At 38.7% G+C, this 22027-nt stretch overlaps 1 protein-coding gene across 2 annotated transcripts in view; it reads left to right on the top strand.

Annotated features, from left to right (window-relative positions):
- The first annotated feature begins 6517 nt into the window (after positions 1–6517).
- Eif3e (eukaryotic translation initiation factor 3 subunit E) overlaps positions 6518–22027 on the top strand; it is a 32186-nt gene continuing 16676 nt past the window's right edge. Inside the window, exons 1-6 of one of the 2 annotated variants that reach the window (XM_034516998.2) lie at positions 6518–6690; positions 10700–10814; positions 12422–12539; positions 15826–15868; positions 17129–17233; positions 21650–21775. In XM_034516998.2, the coding sequence (XP_034372889.1) occupies positions 6601–6690; positions 10700–10814; positions 12422–12539; positions 15826–15868; positions 17129–17233; positions 21650–21775 (597 nt within the window). In that variant the 5' untranslated portion in view covers positions 6518–6600. Of the gene's footprint in view, positions 6691–7785; positions 7808–10699; positions 10815–12421; positions 12540–15825; positions 15869–17128; positions 17234–21649; positions 21776–22027 lie in introns of those variants that run through there. The other variant, XM_076911325.1, reaches the window with a different exon arrangement.

Genomic DNA, 22027 nt, shown 5'->3' with positions numbered 1-22027 from the left:
AACAGCCTGGGCTCTGCCCACGTTGCAAACGTGAAAGGCATTGGGCTAGTGATTGTAGGTCTAAACAAGACGCACAAGGTAACACCCTTTCCCATAATAAGGGAAACGGGAACAGGGGCCAACTCCAGGCCCCGAACCTACGCAAGCCAAAGCAGGCTTATGGAGCAGTCAGTTTCTTACCAACAAACAACAATCCTTGTCTGAACTTAGTCGAGCAACACCAGGAAGCACAGGACTAGACCTCAGTTCTGCCACATTTTGAATTTGAGCATATAAACCTGGGTCATATTGCATCTGGTTATCACTAGAAGCAAATTGCCCTTTCCTACTAAGGCATCAAAGGACCAACCATTGCCTGTCTGAATGTTTCTCCTAGCTGTCTCTTTACAATTCTCATGATACTCTGATTTCCAAATTAAATAATCTCCACCAGTAAGAACTGCCCTCGCTAGCGTATTCCAATCACTAGGAGTTAGCCACTCCTCTGTGGCAGAGTCTAAAATTGCAAGAGTAAAAGGAGCAGTGGCACCGTATTGAGATACTGCATTTTTTAATTCCTTAATAATTTGAAAATTAAACCCTGTGTGATGTCTCCAAGCAATCCCTTGATTGTCTCTAGTCTCTGATACAGGGAAAGCCTCAGCGTTTCCCTTCTTTGGATGATCTGTGGCTAATCTTAAGCTAGACGACAGAGAGTGTCTTTGGACTCCTAGTTGAGGAACACAAGGAGCCAGGGGATTTTCGAAACTTACCTCTTGAGACATCTTTCCTGTCTTTAATTTTTGTAGTTGATTAATTAAGTCCTGATACTCTTTTTCTAATTCTATTTGTTGTTTAAGAACACATATTTTTTCCTGTAACTCCCTAATGGGATCTATAACCACCATCTCCATTGGGGGAGCACTTGGAGGTGAAGGTGCATGGGGGGGGGGGTCTTTCAGCGTCATAAAATTTGACTTCCTCTTCCTCTTGGTCAGCACAATCTGGCTCTGACAAATTGTCATCAACCTTTGGTTGTATTTTGGATTCTAACTTACACTTCCTTTTATTTTGAGCAAAAAAGACAGCATTCAAGAACAAAAGCAGAAAATTAACACATGTGAGCAGAAAACAACAAAACCAAAACAGAGTTGAATTCAGGCTGACTAATTTCTTGTCCCATTTTCCTTACCTTTCTCAACGCGGCAGATTCCTGCGACAATCAGCAGATCCTTCTTCTGGTAACCTCCCTCACTGGATCTCTCGTTCTCGCTGCCTCTTGTTGAGCACCAAAATAATGTTGGGAGCCGCACTAGCCCCACGTTCAGGCACCAAAAAAATTTCTCGGGCCCAAGCAAAATGTTGAGGCCCAGGCCGACCCACGTTTGGGCAGCCACTGTATCCCGGCCCAAGCTGCCACTCTGGTCCGAGGGTCGGGGTTCAGCAAGAGGAATGGAGACCAGACAAAGTGTGATTCAATCCCGTTTATTCTTCAGTCTCTCTTCCTCTAAGTGTCTCAAGTCCTAAGTTCCTAGTCCCTAGTGCCTCCAAGTTCCAAGTTACTTCTTCCAAGTTCTCTCCCAAGTGCCTGCTTCTCTGTCTCCTCTATCTGCTGTGTCTCCCTAATGTTTGATGTGTCTGATTCTCTGATCTCAGTCTGATTCTCTCCATCTGCCTCTGCCTTTTATATGTCTTACTTCTAAGCCATGCCTCTAAGTTACACCTTTAATCATGCCCTTAGGTCTTGTCTCTAAATCTGATCTCTACACTTCTAAGTCATACTCTTAAATCACACACCTTTAATCTCACGAACCTTTAATCTCACGAACCTTTAATATCACGCACCTTTAATCTCAAAGTATCTAAACCAAGATTATCGGAGTGTGCTCAGCTGTTGTAGGCTATTTTAATCCAAGTCACATGTCAGGGTATATGGCTCAAGATGGCTGCAAAGCTGATAGCCGCTTTCTGCTAAAATTCGGCCCCCAACAAGTCAGTACAGGAACTCAAGCAGGTCAGGAAGCAGGAGCTGATGCAGAGACCATGGAGGGATGTTACTTACTGGTTTGCTTCCCCTGGCTTGCTCAGCTTGCTTTCTTATAGAACCCAGGACCACCAGCCCAGGGATGGCACCACCCACAGTGGGACCTCCCACCCTTGATCACTGAGAAAATGCCTTACAGCTGGATCTCATGGAAGCATTCCCTCAAGGGAGGCTCCTTTCTCTGTGATAATTTCAGCATGTATCAAGTTGACACACAAAATCAGCCAGTACAACTGACCTCTTGTTAACTTGACACACAAAGACATCACTATTAAGCCTCAACCCTTACTTTGTTATTCATCCCCACGATCTAAATAACTTTAAAAGTCCTACAGTCTTTACAAATTCTTACATATTAAAATTTCAATCTCTTTTAAAATATCCAATCTCTTTTGAAATTCAAAGTCTTTTTATAATTCAAAGTGTCTTAACTGTGGGCTCCACTAAAATACTTTCTTACTTCAAGAGGGAAAAATATCAGGGCACAGTCACAAACAAAAGCAAAACCAAACTCTAACCATCCAATGTCTGGGATCTACTCACTGTCTTCTGGGATACTCCAAGGGCTTGGATCACTTCTACAGTTCTGCCCTTTGTAGCACACACCTTGTCTTCTAGGCTCCAGCTGCCTGTACCCCACTGCTGCTGCTGTTCTTGGTGGTCATCTCATGGTACTGACATGTCCAAAACAATGTTGTCTTCTGCTGCAACTGGACTGCACTTTCACAAATAGCTTCGCATAGACTCTTTTCATGGTGCTAAGCCTCAACTTCTCTGCATGACTTTTTCAGTCCTGGATCTTCAACTGCCACTGAGGCTACACCTTTACCAATGGCCTCTCCTGGCCTCTCACAGTGCCAAACATCAGCTGCTACCCCTTCATGTTTCAAAAACAGTACCATCTGGTTGATTCTTATATATTACCAAATCTGACTGCCAACCAGATACAATGGTGGCTGCTCTCAGGAAACAGTCCACAAAAGGTTTCACCTTAGTGATATTGATCTATTCTTAATCACTGCTAATTTCTTAGCTCCAGCTAACCAGCATCTATCATCCCAGTAATGCAAGAGTTTTGATTTAGTAGTTCTGGTATCTTGTTAATCACAGCTGATTCTTCAGCCCCAGCTAACCCAAACCGCAGAATCTTCACAATCAAAACTGCAACAACCTTGAAAAAAGTCTTTAATCTTCCTTCTGAAATTTCACAAGCCAGGCCTCCATCATTTGCACTATTCTCAGCATTATCTTCCAAGTTCCTACAGAACATCCCACAGAGCTCTTAACACCCAATGGTTCTTCTAGCCCAAAGTTCCAAAGTCCTTCCACAGTCTTCACAAAAACAGTACACCCCCTATGGCCCATTAATCACATTAGTTCTCATCTCTGAACAATGTCACATTAGGGCCAGTCTCTGAAAATGCCCACAACAGGGAAGTTTCCAATACATGAGTTTGGCAACCATTCAAACACTGTGGTACATAGGTACGAGATACATTTGGATGAACATTACAGTGGTCTATGTAAATATGATCAGACTCTCACAGGCGACAAAAAGGGACATGGCAAAAAAAAAAAAAATCATGAGAATCAACAGAAAAACTAATGCTTGAAATCACTCTCTTGACCCATCATACTAAAAGTGTATAGTCCAATGGATGGAATCTACCTACCACGTCAGCACATAGGTTCTAAAATTGGAGTCCAGCCTACACTTCACAGCAAAACCCCACATTAAAAAAATTCACAGTTTGGGGATGTAGTTCAGTGGCAAAGGACCATGTGCTAGGCCCTAAATTCTATCCTCAGAAGTACATTAAATAAATAATTCTGCAGCATGTTACTCAATTCAACAGAATAGTCCATGGCCTTAGGACAACTTAACCATAATGCCCTGATATAGACTCATGTCTTGCCAGGAGATATATGATGCATGTTCCTCCTGCCATTAAGAATTTCTCAAAGTCTCCATCCATTCTATGCTTCTTCTTAAACTTGTGTGCCTTCTGAACATCTATACGTACAGAGGTAGTCAAATGTTAACTTTCCCAGGAAGCTCTTACTTTCTCTGGCAGTGAGTTGTTTCCCTCTGCCAAGCCTCAGGAACACTGTGCATAAGAGTATCCTTACATGATGTTATGATTGGCTTATGCTTTGCATAATTGCCACCCCTTTGAAAGTATTCCTTGTGGGCTAGAATTAATTTTTTCTTTGTCTCTCAAGAGTTCAATATGGTGATCATTCAATATTCATTAATGATTCATTAAGCATTCATTAAATATTCATTAAACATCTGGTGAGTTTGTAAGAAGCAAACTTTACACCTGACACTATCACAGTAGGTCAGGTGAGGCTCTTCTTGTGCTTTCTCTGTAATATCTCTTTTCTGAAACACTGGGAAGAGACTACATCAGTAAAATTAGATTTTCCATATTTAGAAATGAACCTCCCTTTTTAGAAATGAACCTCCCTTTCTTATAAAGAAAAATGCTTTTGACTAACCAGCAAGGAAAATTCCAGAGGAAAAGCCAGGCAAATTAAAAGAGTTTCCAATCTGTCACAACCTTAATCAGTCTTATAAATCAAATCCAGGTTAATTTTAAGGGACAAAAAAAATCATTGTTTTCATATATTTTGCAATTTAAAATTTAATAAGGGGCTCTCATTGCCTATCTTGTCAAATCAAGGTCTCCCAGTCCAGCTTTGAAGGTCTTTAGAGACTCCTCATATATCACTCTTCCAACCCACTAGCCACACAGCTGTCAAAATTAACCTTCCTGAAATATGGGACTATTCTCTTCCATACTCAAAAATGCTTTAAGGCTCCTTAGGACTTAAAATACATTTCTAATTGTCCATGACTACCTATGGCCCTTGTCCTTTTTAAATTTTTCCTGGGACCACATCCTCTCCTATAGACACTAGTTTTCAACTAAGTTTCCAAGTTCGTTTCCTCAGGTTACTCTTTCGTTTTCCTGTCTATGAGTCTCTCTAGTCTGCAAGTGGTTCCTGGACCACCTTCATACTCCAGTGCTCTCTTCTCTGTCTATTATGAGATTCAGCATGTCCAGCCAAGCTTTCTCCAGCTGCAGTATTTCATTTGTACTCTACTGGGCATCAGCCTTATTGGTACTCTCTGTGCTTCTCATATTCCAATTGACTTCTCACAATATTCTTCCATTATACCTAGTACTACCAGCATCCAAACCCCATTCTTTGTTTGTTTGTTTTTGTTTTTTTGAGAAAGGGTTTCTCTGTGTAGCCCTGGCTGTCCTGGAACTCGCTCCGTAGACCAGGCTGGCCTCAAACTCAGAAATCTGTCTGCCTCTGCCTCCCAAGTGCTGCAAACCCCATTCTTTACATACTGCCTGTATCCTTTACCGGAAAGATCTTCAAAGCATGTTTATATATGTTGCTGCAACCTTTTTCCTCTCATCTTTTGTGTTCACTTTGAGTAGGTTTTTCATCCACAACTGATTGAAAGGACCCATGTTAAGGTCATCAGTAGGATAGAATGTGCCAGGAAAAAATGACCGGAGTCAAATATTGATAGGAGAAAATTGTTGTGGTTAATTTAAATAAATTTAAATAAATACACTGTTGTGGACAATTTAAATGTGAATATAGGCCTTATTTATTGCCACGAGCTATCAATGCTATTTTCCTTAATTAACTGCTTCTTGGATCCTCTGGCTTTTCTCTCCTCCATCTATGTTGTATTAGTTAGGGCTTTCTAGAGAGATAGACTGGTTGAATGAGTGCCATGGCTCATCCTAGGGCCTAATCCGCCTGCCTCTGCCTCCTAGATGCTGGGATTAAAGGCGTGAGCCACCACTGCCCGGCTCTTTCTTTTTCTTTACTTAGGCTGCCCAAAAGCCCAGATTAAAGTTGGGTATTCTGATCCCAGTGATAGGCATTTAAGATAGGTTTTATCTTAAATAACTTAAGAAAAATCTCTCACAGATGTACCCAACTGCTTGTGATTTAGTTAATTTGAAATGTAGTCAAGCACAAATAGCCATCTCATATATTTCAGTGCTCTAGTTTCTAGGCTTAGCTCTTACTTGCCCCTATTTGTGTAAGGTGAAGTACCTAGATTTAACCTCCCTCACTTCTCTTTCAAACACTAGTTCAGTTTAATTTTATGCAGTTTCGTGGTTTTCAATCCCATTAGTAAGTTAATGGATACCTCTAGTCCTGATCTTTGAGACCTAGTTGTAGCTTCATATATGTACCATGGCCTAATAATCACTCTTTCCACTTAGACATCAAGCAGGCTCAACTTCATCATACTTAGGTGTAAAACTAAACTCTTGGTTTCCTTTCTCCCTGACACTAGCACTTCTTTACTGGTAAAAGACAGAACTTGCAAACAGGAGAAATTATGTGCAAAGCTTGAGCCCCACCCAGAAGGCGTGGAGAGGGAAGGAGGGAGAGCCCACCACGCGCGCCCGCGGCCATTGTCATCAGCCCGCTGGGGCGGGACCACGACTGCACATGCGCAGTGCCGGGCCTGTCCGCCTCTCGGCGCTGTCAATAAAGTTTTAGCGAACAAGCGCTCCTTTCCCACCGGCAAGATGGCGGAGTACGACTTGACTACTCGCATCGCGCACTTTCTGGATCGGCATCTGGTCTTTCCGCTTCTTGAGTTTCTCTCTGTGAAAGAGGTGAGGGCGCTTTGAGAAGGAGGACGGCGTAGGGACGAGAGAGGCGCCGGGAGAGGCGGGGAGGTGGCGGCAGGGCCTACACACGTGCGAGCCGGAAGCCGGCTTGGGCCGCCCTGACACCGGCTGGGCCCTGGGACGGCAGCTTCCCCCGTAATGTAGCGCTTTTGGGGTCTTTGGGGCGGTGGGATTCGGCTGTGCCTCCAGAGGGGTGAGGTGACAGCGCGGGCTTCTGGCGACGCCGAGGTCTTTGCTTGCTGGCCTGAGGTGCTGGGTCCTGCGGGCGGCCATGTCCGTACTCGCCTGAAGCTGCGGTGTCTGAGCAGGAGGAGCGCCGAGCTTTGGGCTCACCACGGAGGCCGTTGGAAGTTTCATTTTTTTCTTTTTAGAAATGGAATCTATGGCCTTGGATTTGGGTGGTGCTCAGAATCCCATGACAAGATTCTCTTACACTTAAAAAAGTAGTATCTGGCACTTTAATGTCCGTGAAGTTGTGGATGCTTTGCTGTGAGTTTCCTGGTCTTTGGTAGATATTTACTAAGTAGAAATGTAGCGTACGTTGTCAGATGAGGGTGAAGACCAAGAATAACCCACAGCCCCACGGCCTGCAATGTAAACTTTGTTTTCTAGGGTTGATGCTCAGACTTAATGTAGTATGGTCTCATCGTTACTGTTCTAAGAGATATCCTCAGTAAGTATGTAGTTTTGGGACTTCATAATGTTTCAGCCCTAAAGGACTTTGGGGGTACTGAAAAGAAGGATTAGAAGTATTAGGCCTAGTTATATATTGGCTTTATGGAGAAATTGATGCATTTTACTATTACAGAAAGTAAAATGTAAGGCTAGAATTTTGTCTAGAGTAGATAGTGAATTCTGTTTTCTGGACACAGATTATAACATAGGGAACTGTAGATTCAGATATTTTTGTGTTCACTGGCAGTTTTTTTTTTTTTTAAAGTCTAGTAAAATTCTTTTGATGACATATATAAGCTTCCAGATAGCTATGGTTTATATGACAGGCATAACCTTTATATTTATAGGAAACTTTGTAAACATGCATATTGTCACCAGGGAACAAGCAAAATTAATTTTCAATAAATGCTGGAGAATGTCTTGACAGGTGAGACCTGAGCTTGATGGATATGTTCTTTTTGCATTGCATTTTGCAGCCTGCATACTAGAGATTAGAAGTTCTGTCTGTCTGTCTGTCTGTCTATCTATCTGTCTCCACCTCTTACCTTGCTAGTGTACCAGAGATATTTTTAATCTTCCTGAACTAAATATTTTTGTGTTTTTTTTTAATACACTCATGTTTTTAAGGCAAACGGGGAAATGTGAAGTATAGCTTGTTTATTTGTAGGCAAAGCTATCATTCAGACTCAGTGGAATCATCTAAGAGGATGTTATGGTGGCTTTAAAACTTCAAGAGGAAGGCAGTTCCTGAATATTGACACGTAAAATTGTGAAAGATCCAAGCTAAACTTCTGACATCTCACCATTGAAAAAATGTAATTTTTTTTTAGCATGATGTGTAAGGTAAAAGTGGTACATATCAGACAAGTATTGACTAAATACTGTTAAAATTCAAGAATTTCTGTTACCTTTAGTGGAAAAAAAGGACTTTGAGAAGGGGGATTGAGTCCTGAAAAGCTAGGTAATTCAGACAGAGTCAGGGATTGTGATGTTTGCCAGTACTTACATTTGTAATATATTGGAGGCTCTAAGTTCCAGGAGAGAACTGATTTCTAATCTAGGCTCTCCACATGGTCTCAGCACTTGAAATAGTTCTGCATAAAGGCTTTTGATAACCATTGAATAGTTAAATGAATTATGTATTTGCATGTCACAGTTGATTACGTGAAGTGTCAGGTTGGATGATAGGTGCCAAGATAAGAACAGTGGGTTTTGAATTTGGACACAGGTTAGGATCTTTGCCCTGTCTTAATTCCTCTGCACTTCAGAAGGTTTGGTTTGTTGTTGTTTGTTTTTCCGTTCTTTGAATTTTAACCAGCTTCTCAGTCATTCCACCTCTCAGTATAAGCTCTGTTCCTGTGATTAGCTTGACTTGGGGTGGGAGCTAGGGAGTTCTTTCTGAGATAAGATCTTGCTTGCTGGGCAACCTGCATACCATTTTCCCCAAGGGCTGAATTACAAAAGGATATACCATGCCCAACTTTTTTCCCTTCATTTTCATATAATTGAAATTCTCGAACAGAAATGTATTCTTATTTACTTCTAGGGATTGAACCCCTTGATGTCATAGGCAGGCTGTCTGCCACTGTGATCTAATTTCCAAACTGTTTTTAGAAACAGTTTCCCTGTGTAGTCCTAGCTGGTCTAGAACTCCCAACTCCAGAGGTCCTCCTGAGTGCTGGTGTTATAAGTTTATACCAGCGCCCCTGGCTTCATGAACTAATTCCTGTGTCATCTTTCCTTCTGCATTGCTCTGTGAAAGTCACCCACTATGTGATGGCAATTTTGAATTTTCAGTGCTGATGGTTAATTTGTTATATTGTACCAGTTTGTTCATCCATTCTAGTATTAAAGGACTGTATACTGTAAATATTTTTAGGAATATACTTTAAATAGATGTACTCATTTTTGATATTTTACAAAGTTGGTGAGTCGAAGCATGTGTGATTTTAGGAGATAAAAACATTTTTTCTTAAGTGACTATTCTTGCCAGTAGGATTTAAATATTCCATTTAGTCTACATTCACATTAACACTGATACTCTCAGGTTTTTTGGGTTTTTTTTAATCATGGTTTTTATATGCATTTCCTTTTGATTATTGAAGTTGAGTTATGTCTTGTTCATTTGATTATCTTGTTTTGCTAGTGACTATTAGGATGATTTAGGTATTTCAGTCGGATTAGTTGTCCTTTGTTACTGTTTTGTTGGAGCTTTGTATATAGTTTGGAACATTCACTTTTGATTCTATGTTACATAGTTGTGGATTCTTTCTAGATGTTTCTTTTGCAAGATTAAACTGAACATGAGTTCCATTTGTCTAAGTATCTCTCAGATCCCTTACATATTCTCAGTAGCCTTCATGTTTGTGTGAATCTGTATTATAATTTATTCCTTGTGAGTTATGTGTTTCCAGAGCCCTTTACAAAGCAAAAACTTGTCATGAGGTTGTTGACTTACAAAATTGGTGCTAGTTTAATTTTGGAGGTACAGATGGTACATTTAAGAGTCGCATTCAAATGATTGCAACTCTTAAATGAGGACTGTGTAAAGGTAAAGGAGTGGCCACATCGAGGCGTGGTGGGTAGCCATCATGGGGATGCAAAGGATAGTAAGAAGGTAAAATATTTAAGAGCCTGTTCCTAATTTTATGGATGTGGAGAAGCAGGGACATTTGCTTTGCAGTGGAGAAGCTGTGGATACTTTTGTATACTGCATAACTTTCCTAGAATGAATAAAAGATTGCTTGATAAAACAATAATTGAAATCAAAAGTAAATGGAAATGACATTCATTTACAAATCTTTAGGTAGACAGGATATTTTGTGTAAATTGGGTGCTTCCTATATTGGTGCTTTTCTTTTTACAAAATGTTTAGTGTGTGTCTTTCTGTGAGTGTGTCTGTACTGGGTGGTGAATCTGTGGCTTTATATACACTAAGCCAGTGTTTACTACTGACATGTATATCTAGCCCTATGATGCTTTTTTAAGTAAAAAATGTCTGTGGAGAAGGGTGGAGCTCTAGGGTGCACTGGCTACCACAGCACAGGTGTGGAGGACAGAGAACAAAGGATAACTTTGAGAAGTCATTTCTCTTCATCTTTGTGTGCTATTCAGCGATTGAGAACTGCTCTCCTGACTTACTTGCTCAGCAAGTTCTGTCAGAACTAAACATCTTGTGCACAGCAAGTTCTGTACCTGCTGAACCAACTCACCAACCCATACACAGACACATACATTTTCAAAATAGTTTCATGAAGTATTTTTTAATAAACTGAAGAACTTAAATATACTCGTTAAAAAGTAGTTTTTTTTCTTGCAGATTTATAATGAAAAAGAATTATTACAAGGAAAATTGGATCTTCTTAGTGACACCAATATGGTGGACTTTGCTATGGATGTTTACAAAAATCTTTATTCTGATGATATCCCTCATGGTAAGTTTTATTGTTAGAACTAAAGCTTGAGAATAGCTGAAAATGTATGTTTTATGATACATGAAAGAACTGTAGCCAAAAGGATTAATGATTGTGTTCTTAAAGTCCTTGGAAGAAAAGGCATAAGAAGGTTACACGGGTGCTAAGGGGTGTTTTCTCCTAGTAAAAGATGTAAATCTACGTTAAACATATCTTCAGATCATAGTGTGTGCCATCAAAGTTGTACTCTGTATAAAAGTTGTATTAAACTCTATCAAAGTTATATTCTATAGGCTGTCAGCTTATGATTTTCTGATGCGGCTGCAGTTTTTTGGTCTCATTGAACCTTCTCAAGATGTGGTCTCTAAGACCAGCATCACCAGTTCAATTGGGAGAATTCTTTAGAAACACAGATTTTACACACAGTCCAGAAGTGTTTGATTAGAAACTGCTGAGGCCCTGTAGTAAAGTTGGGGAACTATTAGGAGAGTGGTTTCCAAACTAGTTCAGTACAGTAGATAAGTTTTGACAATGAGAAAAAATGATCCCTGAAGTATTATGGGCTGGACATGGTAGTACACACCTCTTATCCCAACACCCTAGAGGCATAGGCAGGTGATTTTCTGTGAGTTTGAAGATAGCCTGGTCTACATAGCAAGTTGTAAACTTGCCATAGTTATTTAATGCCATGCCTTACATGATAGTATAGCTCCCACCCGCACCCCTGTCTTCCCCAATGCATAGAACAAATTTTGGCTACAGCAGAGTGTTCTTTGTTTAAAATTGCTGTTTTTCAGATTTTGTTAACAGATTCTCCCACTCATCACCCCCCCCCCCCTTAATTTGGCCATGAACTTGCAAGGTTTTTGTTGTTGTTTTTTATTATTAACCTATGTCTTAAGCACAGAGGTTTATAGAGAAATGTGTAAGGAAGGAAAAGGGCGCCTATGTAGTGCCAGAGGTGGTTCATAGAGTAAAGCATTTGCTGCAAATGCCTTACGACCTGAATTTGCTTCCTGGAACCTACAGTAGAAGAGAGAACCAACCCTATCTGCTCACACAGATAATCCCCATCATGCACACAGAAAATAACTGTATTTAAAATAAAACTTGGAATCCATGTATGGAAAAGGAAAGGCCGTTCACTCTAGGATAAGAGTGCTATATGATACTGACATTGTTAAAGTCAATACAGCCTTTTTGAATTTGTAGGCAGCAACTATTTAACGTTAGTTTGTGATGCAAGTAAAGGTTTTTTTCCCTGAATTTTTGTATATTTATTATGTGTATGAATGTTGCCCTCTCCCCCCCCTTAGAAAGCCAGATCACAAGTGACATTTCCTGCCTACTTTCAGCACCACCCAGCCCTGCTCTTTATAGTATATGTCGTTTTTTCTCTTCACAGTAGGTGGATGAGTCTTTTTTTTTTTTTTTTTTTTATGTGCTTTTGTGGCTTCAGCAAAAGGAAATTGTGAGTTTGAGGAAGTTGTTGAGTTGGTGGTTCCTGGCATGTGAATTGAAAGTATGAGGATTAAATAAGTGTGTATACTTTGAATTAATGGAATCTTCTTTAGACAGTCTCATGGAATTGTGTGGTTTAACTTTCTAGTACTCATGTTTTTCATTAGCTTTGAGAGAAAAAAGAACCACAGTTGTAGCACAGCTGAAACAGCTCCAGGCAGAAACAGAACCAATTGTGAAGATGTTTGAAGATCCAGAAACTACAAGGCAGATGCAGTCAACCAGGTAATCTGCTAATGTGAAGTCTAGTTCTCTTTGCTAGATTAATGTAACAGTTAAACTCATATTCTCTAGTACAATTCATGACACTAAGTGATGGCTTCATTTGTTTGTTCTCACCTCTCTATCTTTTGAAGAGTGGGATTCCCTAACAATGAATATTAATATTTACCTTTGTATGCGTCTGAGTGTTTTGTTTGTGTGTGTACATACAAGTCTATTGCACTTGGAGCTCAGATGCAGGGCCAGATTCCTTGGAACTAGAGTTACAGGTAGTTGTGAACCACCAACTAGGTGCTCTTAGCTGCTGAGCCACCACTCCAGTCCCAGCCAATACTAATTATTTTAAAGAAGCTTTAAAATTCATACCTGTCTTGACAGCACCAGACTCTCTGCCCCTTCTTAGAAGACATTTGGCAATGTCTGGAGATTTTGAATGTTGAAATTTGAGAGGGAAGTGTAGAGGTCGGTTTGCAGAACTAAACATCTTGTGCACAGCTTGCTTTTCCCTTTACTCCTCTAAGAGTCAGCCAACTCAAAAGTATTGTGTGGCAACATTGTTTCCAGTGGTTACCTAGAATGCCTGGGTTGCTTTCTGCAGGAGAAACCTGAGCTCACTTATCACTTACATTCTCTTGTACCATTTGAATGTCTGTACTCATCCCAGCTATAAGATTATTTTATATGTAATTTCTTTTTGCTAGAAACAGACTTTCTTGTTTGGCTTCAAAATAGGTATGTTGCCTTAACCTTACTTAACACATTGGAGCCTTTGGAGTTACCAGAAATATTTAAAAGTGAAGTGTACTAAAACAGAATGTTACTGTTGTAGTAATTCTTAGGTACCCTATGGATGCATTCACTTCAGAATTGTTAGTTATCTTGTCATGCTGTTAGTTTCTAGAATATATGTTCAAACCGAAATTTTAGCATTACCTGATACCATTAGGAAAGCTGCAGGCCTGACCCTCTTATTCTGCTGTGTTATAGGCTCCATACCTACATGCTGTGGTGTTTTGAATAGGAGTGGCCCCCACTGTGTTTGAATGCTTGGCTCATAGAGGGTGACACTATTAGGTATGGCCTTGTTGAAGGAAATGTGTCACTGTGGACTGGCTGTGAGGTCTTGCTCAAGCTAGGCCTCCTATGGCATTCACTTTTGCCTGTTGGTCAAAATGTGGAACTCTCAGTTCCTTCTCTAGCACTGTCTCTGCCATGTTTCCTACCGTGATGATAATGGACTAAATCTGTGAAACTAAGCTAGGCCCACTTAAATGTTTATAAGCACTGTATGGTCATGGTGTCTCTTCACAGCCATGAAACTATAACTAAGATATGTGCCATATTACACTATATGCATGTGCTATATGCATGTGCTATATGCATGTGCAGGAATAAATACAGATACACAGATAAACAGTTGTGTTCAAAGGAGAAAGCTCCACCTCTGTGTGAATGTGCATATATCTCCACTAGACTATTTGTTTACTTACATACTTCTAGTAGTACTAAGACTAGTTGTAGCCTTTCAGACCTCATATCAGTATCCAGGAAGTGACTGTTGAAGTAATCCAGATGTTAGACTAGAACAGACATTTTAAGATGTGGTAGGCACTAAAAGAGTGGAAGTGGGGACTGGAGAGACGCCTTGGTGGTAAAGACCATTTACTGCTGCAGAGGGCTGGAGTTTGGTTTCCAGCCCGATTCAGGTGACTCACAACTGCCCATAAGTCCAGCTCTAGGTGCTCCGTCTGTGGCCTCTGTAGGCACCTGCAGCTACGCGCACAGTACCCACACAGGTACACATACACTAGTTAAAAATAATAGAAATAAATCTTAAAAGATGGGAGATGATGAAATTAGGGGAAGAGTAAAAAGCATGCACGTATGGTGTGTACTTTTACCACAGAGTAGAGCGGTGCCTGGTGCCTTTCGGAAGGTAACAGTGCTGTGCTGATTGTTTTGGCAATTTGACACAAGCCAGAGCAGTGTAGAAAAGGGGAACTTCAGGAATTGCTTCCATCAGATTGGCCTGGAGGCAAGTTTGTGAGGCGTTTTCTTGATTAGTGGTTCTGTGGGAAGGCTCAGCCCAGAGGGAGAGAGAGGGGCAGTGTCAGCCCTGGGCAGGTTGTCCTGAATTGTATAAGAAGCAAACTGAGTAAGGCATCGGGGAGCGAGCCAGTCAGTGGCATTTTTCAATAGCCTTTGCATTACCTTGAGCCTCCAGGTTCTTACCTTGAATTCCTGCCCTGACTTTCCTCAGTGATGGACTCTGATTGGGAAGTATAAGTCAACTAAACCCTTTCCTCCACAGGCTACTTTGTATGAGAATGTTTAATCACATCACTAGAAAAAACTAAGGCAGGAACTAAGTTGAAAATAAATGAAGTGATAAAGTATTACAAAGTCATAAGCTAAATTAGAGGTAAAAACTACCTTGTTTTCACACGAATGACTTTTTTTCTACCAGTCTCCTTAAATTTTGAACATAGAGTAAACTATATTTGAACATAGATATTTATATTTCATATACATTGTCAGAAACAGCCAGAGAACAGTGAAAGTTTGAACTTTGTGCCCATTTCGTATTGAGTGTTGTATTCAGTAATTATTAAATTAGTTCCGGGCCCCTTCCCGTTAAATTCTAAGTAACGTATTTATATTTCATATACATTGTCAGAAACAGTCAGAGGACAGTGAAAGTTTGAACTTTGTGCCCATTTCGTATTGAGTGTTGTATTCAGTAATTATTAAATTAGCTCCGGGCCCCTTCCCGTTAAATTCTAAGTGAAATTATGCCCCCAAAGCATGCTGCAAGACACTGCACATGCCCACATGAAGGAAGACGCCTGAGAAGCCCTTTCCTTGGTGAGGTGAGGATAAACATCTTGGCTTTTTAGTTTTTCTCCCTCAGTGTTCTTGTTATGCTTGTCTTTTACTGGTATGTTCGGATCTTGAGTTAATGCAAAAATACCTTAAGAAAGTTAAGTTGGGCTATTTGGTAGCTTGATGTGGTTTGTAATTGTGTGGAGTTTGCAAACATTGTGACATAGGCATCTTTTAAGTTTGCTCTTCAGAGCTGAGGAAATCTGAAAGAAAATTTCAAGTTTGTATTTATAAATTCTTATATCAAAATTTGACATGTGCTATTTGTTTTATTCTAAAAGTTACATTTCTGCTTAAGTATTAAGAGATTTAAAGTAACTTAAAATGATAACTTAAAAGATAGAGCTGCACATTCTGTGTTCTGCAGTGACTAAAGCATAATAACACTCACTTTTCCAACATTAAGGGATGGCCGGATGTTATTTGACTACCTGGCAGACAAGCATGGGGTAAGTTTTGGGTTTTTTTTTTCTTTAATATTAAAAAATGGTTATGTTCTGAAAAGTTCATTAGAGAATGCTGTGCACAAATAGTTTGGTAAAAGAATATAATTCTTAGATTCACTTAACTAAATACAACTGGTATGGTTTTAAATGTAGTTTTTTTTAACTCAACAGTGATAGTTTATAATTCTCTTTTGATAATAAATCCTCATAGTGCTTGTCTTTTTGTGAATCATATAATAGTAACTGATGTTAGCACTAACAGAAAATTAAAGCCTAGAGAGGTTGGGGGAGCATTTATCCCTCTTGTTTCTCCCTCTTCCTGAGCCCCCAGGACTCGATTTTTGAGAACAGGATATTGCTGTGTGGGCCAAGCTGTCTCCATATTTCTGGTGATCCTTCTGCCTGTTTTTTGACTCTAGGATTATATGTATGTGTCGAACTCAGGCTTCCCCCCCCCCACCCCCCCCGTGTGGCGTTTACTTATAAGTAAGTGAAGGCAGAACTAGAGCTGAATTAAAATTTTTCTTTTTACAGTAAAGAACATTTTGGCTACCTTAGGGAATGCAGTAGCTCTTGACATTTTCATAGCCTTCATTAATTTACAAATTTATAAGTAAATGTTATTTATTTTTTTGTAGACATCTTTGATTTCTCTTTTGTTAGTATAGAGACGTTCCCATTGTATATAATCAAACTTAACTTTCAAGTCTTAGCTCCTATTTAATAATTATGGAAATGGCTTGCTGACCATCACACAGTCCTGTCTGTGGTTTGCTACAGAATATTTAGTAGTTTGTTGGAAGTCTTCAGTTCTTTTAGATTTCCTCAGTTTTATTTTATTTACTTATTAATTCTCAAAGTTGATGAAATTTTGAGGCTAATTTTCAAAGAGAGGTTTATTGTCTGTGTTCTTTGTGTAAGACCACAAAAACCTTGGCAGTGTACATGTGCGCGGCAGTTGACTAGATCAGTCAGCTAGGAGACTTACGGCAGACTTGAGTTAGAGTCCAAGTTTCTTTTGCAGTCAAATTGCTATCAGCACAGTTCAGAACTCTATTGAGATCAAAACTAAGCATTAAATTGACAAATCCATGTGTACACATACACAGACATACATATATACAATCAAGTGTTTTTCTGGTTATGTTATTATTGGTGGTAATTGTAGGGAGACTTTAAAAGAACTGACTTATTTGCTCATCTAAAAGAGTTAAATGAACAGAATTATGTAATTTAACTATAGAAAGTTTTTCTCCCTCCCAGTTTAGGCAAGAGTATTTAGACACACTCTACAGGTATGCAAAATTCCAGTATGAGTGTGGAAATTACTCTGGAGCAGCAGAATATCTTTACTTCTTTAGAGTTTTGGTAAGTACCTGTTTGTCGTTTATTTGTTTTCCTTTTCCCCTCTGCTTCCAGAACTTTGGTCTGAGTCTGTCTGTTAAATTTACAACAGTCATTGGCAAAGGAGAAAGGTAATTTAGGTTAAAAAAAACCCAGGAGGGTTGGCTTCAATCAAAAGCCAAATAGAAAACCTTGTTAGTATCCTCAGAACTTATAGAGAGAGCTGTGAGATGGATCAGAATCACACACTCTGCAGTACAGACCTGGCAACTGAAGTTTGATCCCCAGAAATCACATCAGGGTACAGAGAGAACCAACTCTACGAAGTTGTCCTCTGACTTCCACATTTAGGCTATGGCAACCTGCATCCATGCACAAAAATGCTTTTAAATATATCTTAAAAACAGATTTTGAAGAACTTTAATTTGACCTTGAAGTCCAAAAATAGGAAATTATTAGCTTATAATTGTATGAATTTTACTATTAACAGAATTCTGTCTTATAATGGATTTTTGTGGTACTGTAAGCAGAATGAATTACATTATAGTTTAGAGCATGTTATCTAATCTGTTTTCTTTTTCTGAACAGCTGTAAGCCTGTATGTTTTAAGGTGTTATGTTTTAGTGCTGACCTAATTTCTATTTACCCATATTCCCACTAATAGAAAGTGAGGGGAAGTGAGGTATGGAGCCGCTCCAACAGTGTTGCTATGGCGCTGGAGTGAGTCTGTTGGGTCACTGCCTAGATTTAGTGCTTTTGCAGAGGGGAGAAAAAGTTACATGAAACCTGATTAAAAGTAAGACCTTAGACTTAACAAGTTTTCTCATTCTGTCTTCTTTTCAGATAATTGCAGTAATAGGAACTTTCTAAAGTAATCAAAATGCTCTCATCCAGCCTTTTATCTGAGAAGTTATAATTTATTACTCACAATGGATTAATGAGCAAGTGACGGAAGCCAGTGGTTTATCCTAGAAGTTAAAATCTGATTAAGACAGGAACCTTTTGTCTTCCAATCTTAGATTTATTTTCTGTTGCTTTTTTTCCTTTAACTTTATATGTCACAAAGAAAAACACTTGGACCATGATGTCTTTGGTGCCTTCAATGAAAGTCAAGTTTCCTGTTTGGGGTAGTTGAAGGGGCAGATCACTGTTATTCATTCAGATTCTCCTGCACTACAATTGCACAGGGAACTCTAGTTTTTAATACTACCCACCATCCTTCCTTCAAGGAAACAAATATTTTCTGTTTATTTCTAAGCTAGACTTAAAACATTATTTTTCTATTTCCCTCATTTGCAATGAGTTCTTCATTTACGGATAAGCTGTGATTTGCTTGCCAGTGCACTGAAGGTAATCATTGATATTAAACTTGGAATGACTTATCAGAAAATGCCATCGCTTTTACCTTGAATGTTACCAGAGATTTAGGAGAGCAAAAGTTGATTACTTTGAGAATATAAACAGCTTAAGCTAGGATTGTAAAGCCAGAAGCCTGGTATGATTACAGGTACATGAAAAGAGCCGGTTATTCATATCATTTGTTACTGCTGGGAGTGAAGTTTGAGAAAGAAGATTTAGTGTCGTGTTAGAGTTCCAGCACAGTAAATTTATTGTTGCCGGTCAGTGAGTGAACGTGCCATTTTCCTAAGACATGGAAACTTAAGGTAACTGCTGGGAATCCAGATATTGAAACTCTTCTAGTATATCCACGCTTGAAAGCAGGCTGCTATGAAGAGCCAACTGTAATGACATGGAGTTGAGCCAGGGTAGTGCACGTGAACCTTTTGGGTTACAAACCTTCCTAAGCTTGTACAAAAAGCTTTTATCCTACCACATATAGCATACTTTAGTTTATGAGTTTCATGGTTATGTAGTATGGCTTTATAATTAATCTAAGAAGTTCTACAATAAATAGGTGTTTACTTTATAGCTGGGAGTTTTAATATTTACTTTGAAAAGTTATGACATGTAATACTCTGTCTTTAAAAACATTCATCTCTATGCTGTTTCATTATTCCTAAAATGTCCTATATTGGAATTCAAGTAATAAATTTTTTTTAAATTTATATTCACTAAAAAATTGTCTCATTTTATACCATAAAAGATTTAAGCTAGGTTTTTGCTGTTTTCTTTTGGCATATTGTTACTTAGTACAAAGAAAGTAATACTAGAATGTTAGTTATATTTTCTTGATTTAGATACGGCCATTAAAAATCTTAGGTGTTTGAAAGTTTAGTAGCAAAAACAAAAATCTTGGTTTTGATTTTGATGAAAATGACATGTTTTAGTTTAGTTATTTTGTGTTAGTTTTTTTTCACTTCTAGATTTTTTTTTTTCTGGTGATTGGTTTCTCTTTTAAATCTATGGTTAAGGAAACATAAGCTATGAAAGAGCCATTGTAACTATGGGCTGAGATTAGAATTTGACTCTCCAAATGACCTATTGTAGGTCAGTGTTTATAAATTAAAGCTGTGTGACCCTAGATTTATTTTTTTTAAAGACTTGGTGGCTTTTCGAGTATGTTGAGGAATGTCCCGTTTGAATGGGAGACTTCTTAGCACTTTGTTCCAAAAGTGTGCTAATTAAAATGAAATCAGAAGAGTTAGTAGAAATGTTTGAGTGTTTTTTGTTTTAAAAGTTGTACTGAATTTTTATTAAAGCTTTGTCCTCACTGTGGAGCCCTTAGTTTACTTTAAAATTCAGGACCATTAAGGAACTATTGAAGTAAAAGGGATTTTAAAATACCATTTCTTATTATATTGTAAGAGTTTTTTTTTTTCCTCCCAGTTAGAATGAAGATATAGTGACTGTCAGTGGCATATCAGGCCATTTAACAGCACTTTGCATGATGCGCAGACTCCTTGGGTAATGGTGAATTGAGCATCTTGGCCACAGTTTTAGCTCTGATATGCCTATTGGCTGTCAGTTTATAAAGGGCATCTAGTTTATACTAATTCTCAGGCATGGCTTATACTTCAGTGTCTCTAATTGAAATCTATACTGAGGCAGATTTTAGCTTTAGGTAGACAAAGTAAGTGTATTAAATTTGGTAGCATATTAGATGATGAAATTGTGTATGCCAGGTAGGGTATTTGCACTCAGGATTGGTGCATGCATGCAGAGTAATGTTGGATGGCCTCTCCCACCCTGTACCGGTATTAGACTTAACACAACACTGTGGCAATAGGCAGTTGTGCATGTTTATGTATGGATCTTATTGTAGGTATATTTCAGGATCAAAATTGGAGCAGGTGGCATCTTTTTCATGTTTCAAAATTTAACTTATAGATATCATTTCTACTGTTTGACTGCTCTGAGAGTTTGCTAAATGTTATCCAGAACATTTGTGAAAATTTACTACAAATGATAATAACACTTAGGTCAAAATGCTATAAATGATTCACCTCAATAACCTCATATTTACTAGCATGTGTTGGGTAATAAACCTTCTGTCAAGTTGAAGCTTCGTACCAGCTGAGAGGGGTTCTCTGTCATCCTTGTGTGGAGGCTAACACAGGTGACTTTACAGTGGCAGAGCTGAACACTTGATTGGCTTTCTAATCACACTGTATACATTTTAATTTATAACGCAAGTTATAGGTATATTCTGTTGTATGAATGCTTTGGTAAAAAGTGAATTCAGAATTTCAACTTGGAGTGCAGGAATATATTCTTTCTTAAATAACCTCCCTTGCTTTTGCTACTTCAACACATGATTAGTTCAGATTCATTTTATGTGTTTCCATTGGTGTACTGTAAGGGAATATTGTTGAGCAATTTTTATCATTAGTTTGGTAGTTAGTTATTTACAATTTTGAGTTTAATTTGTCAGTAACTTTTTTTATAAACCAGTAGGCCTGTACATTACATTTTCTTTCCTGTCATATTTTTGTATTATTTCTTTTCGTGAGTCAAGGTCTGTTAAGTGGTCCAGGCTGTCCTCAAGCTTGTGATCCTCCTGCCTCAGCTTTCGTAGTGCTAAGATATTGATGTGCTACTGTGGTCTCTTTGAAGTATTTTAGTATTTGTCTTATCTCTTACAATATTGCGAATGAGATTGGGGCTTTGGTTTCTTACAACTTAAATTCATTGACAGTAGCTTCCTTTGAATCGTAACATGATTTGCAGAGTAGTTTAGGGATACAGACTTCAATTGCATGTGTATTCTCTGAAGTGGATTATGCCAAAGTGATGCTGTTGTTTGCCAGCTTTAAAATCACCTTTTATTTTACAATAAAAACCTGATATTAAAAACGTGTTTTTAAATAAATTATTTAAGTAGTTTACTATTGTGTTTCAATAAGGCCTTGAAAATAATGAGTTTGTGGTAGAGATATAATTTGGATATGTCTTTAGGTAGGCTAGATGAATGTATTGGGTATAAAATGTACCTTTGTTCTTGCTGTATAATATTGAGGCTATAACTAATTATTCCTATAGGTTCCAGCAACAGATAGAAATGCTTTAAGTTCACTCTGGGGAAAACTGGCCTCTGAAATCTTAATGCAGAATTGGGATGCAGCCATGGAAGACCTTACTCGATTAAAAGAGACCATAGACAATAATGTAAGTTACATGTTTTGGATTGATTCCCTGAAATTTCTTTGCACTTGTTATGTTTTCTGAAATGGGAACACATTCTAAGAGGGAAAAGAAGAAATAAAAACCATTCATATTTTGCTTTGATAATTTTTGTTTGTTTGTGGTTTTGCCTTGATTATGAATGCTCACTTGGAGGATAAGTTCCCTTAACCTTGAAAGTGGTCACACTTGGTTTGACTGCTTTAACTATCATGCCCCTGAAAATACTGCCCTGTC

This window comes from Arvicanthis niloticus, chromosome 13 (assembly GCF_011762505.2).
Source record: "Arvicanthis niloticus isolate mArvNil1 chromosome 13, mArvNil1.pat.X, whole genome shotgun sequence".
Classification (NCBI taxonomy): Eukaryota; Metazoa; Chordata; class Mammalia; order Rodentia; family Muridae; genus Arvicanthis; species Arvicanthis niloticus.
This window is presented reverse-complemented; position numbering and strand designations above follow the sequence as displayed.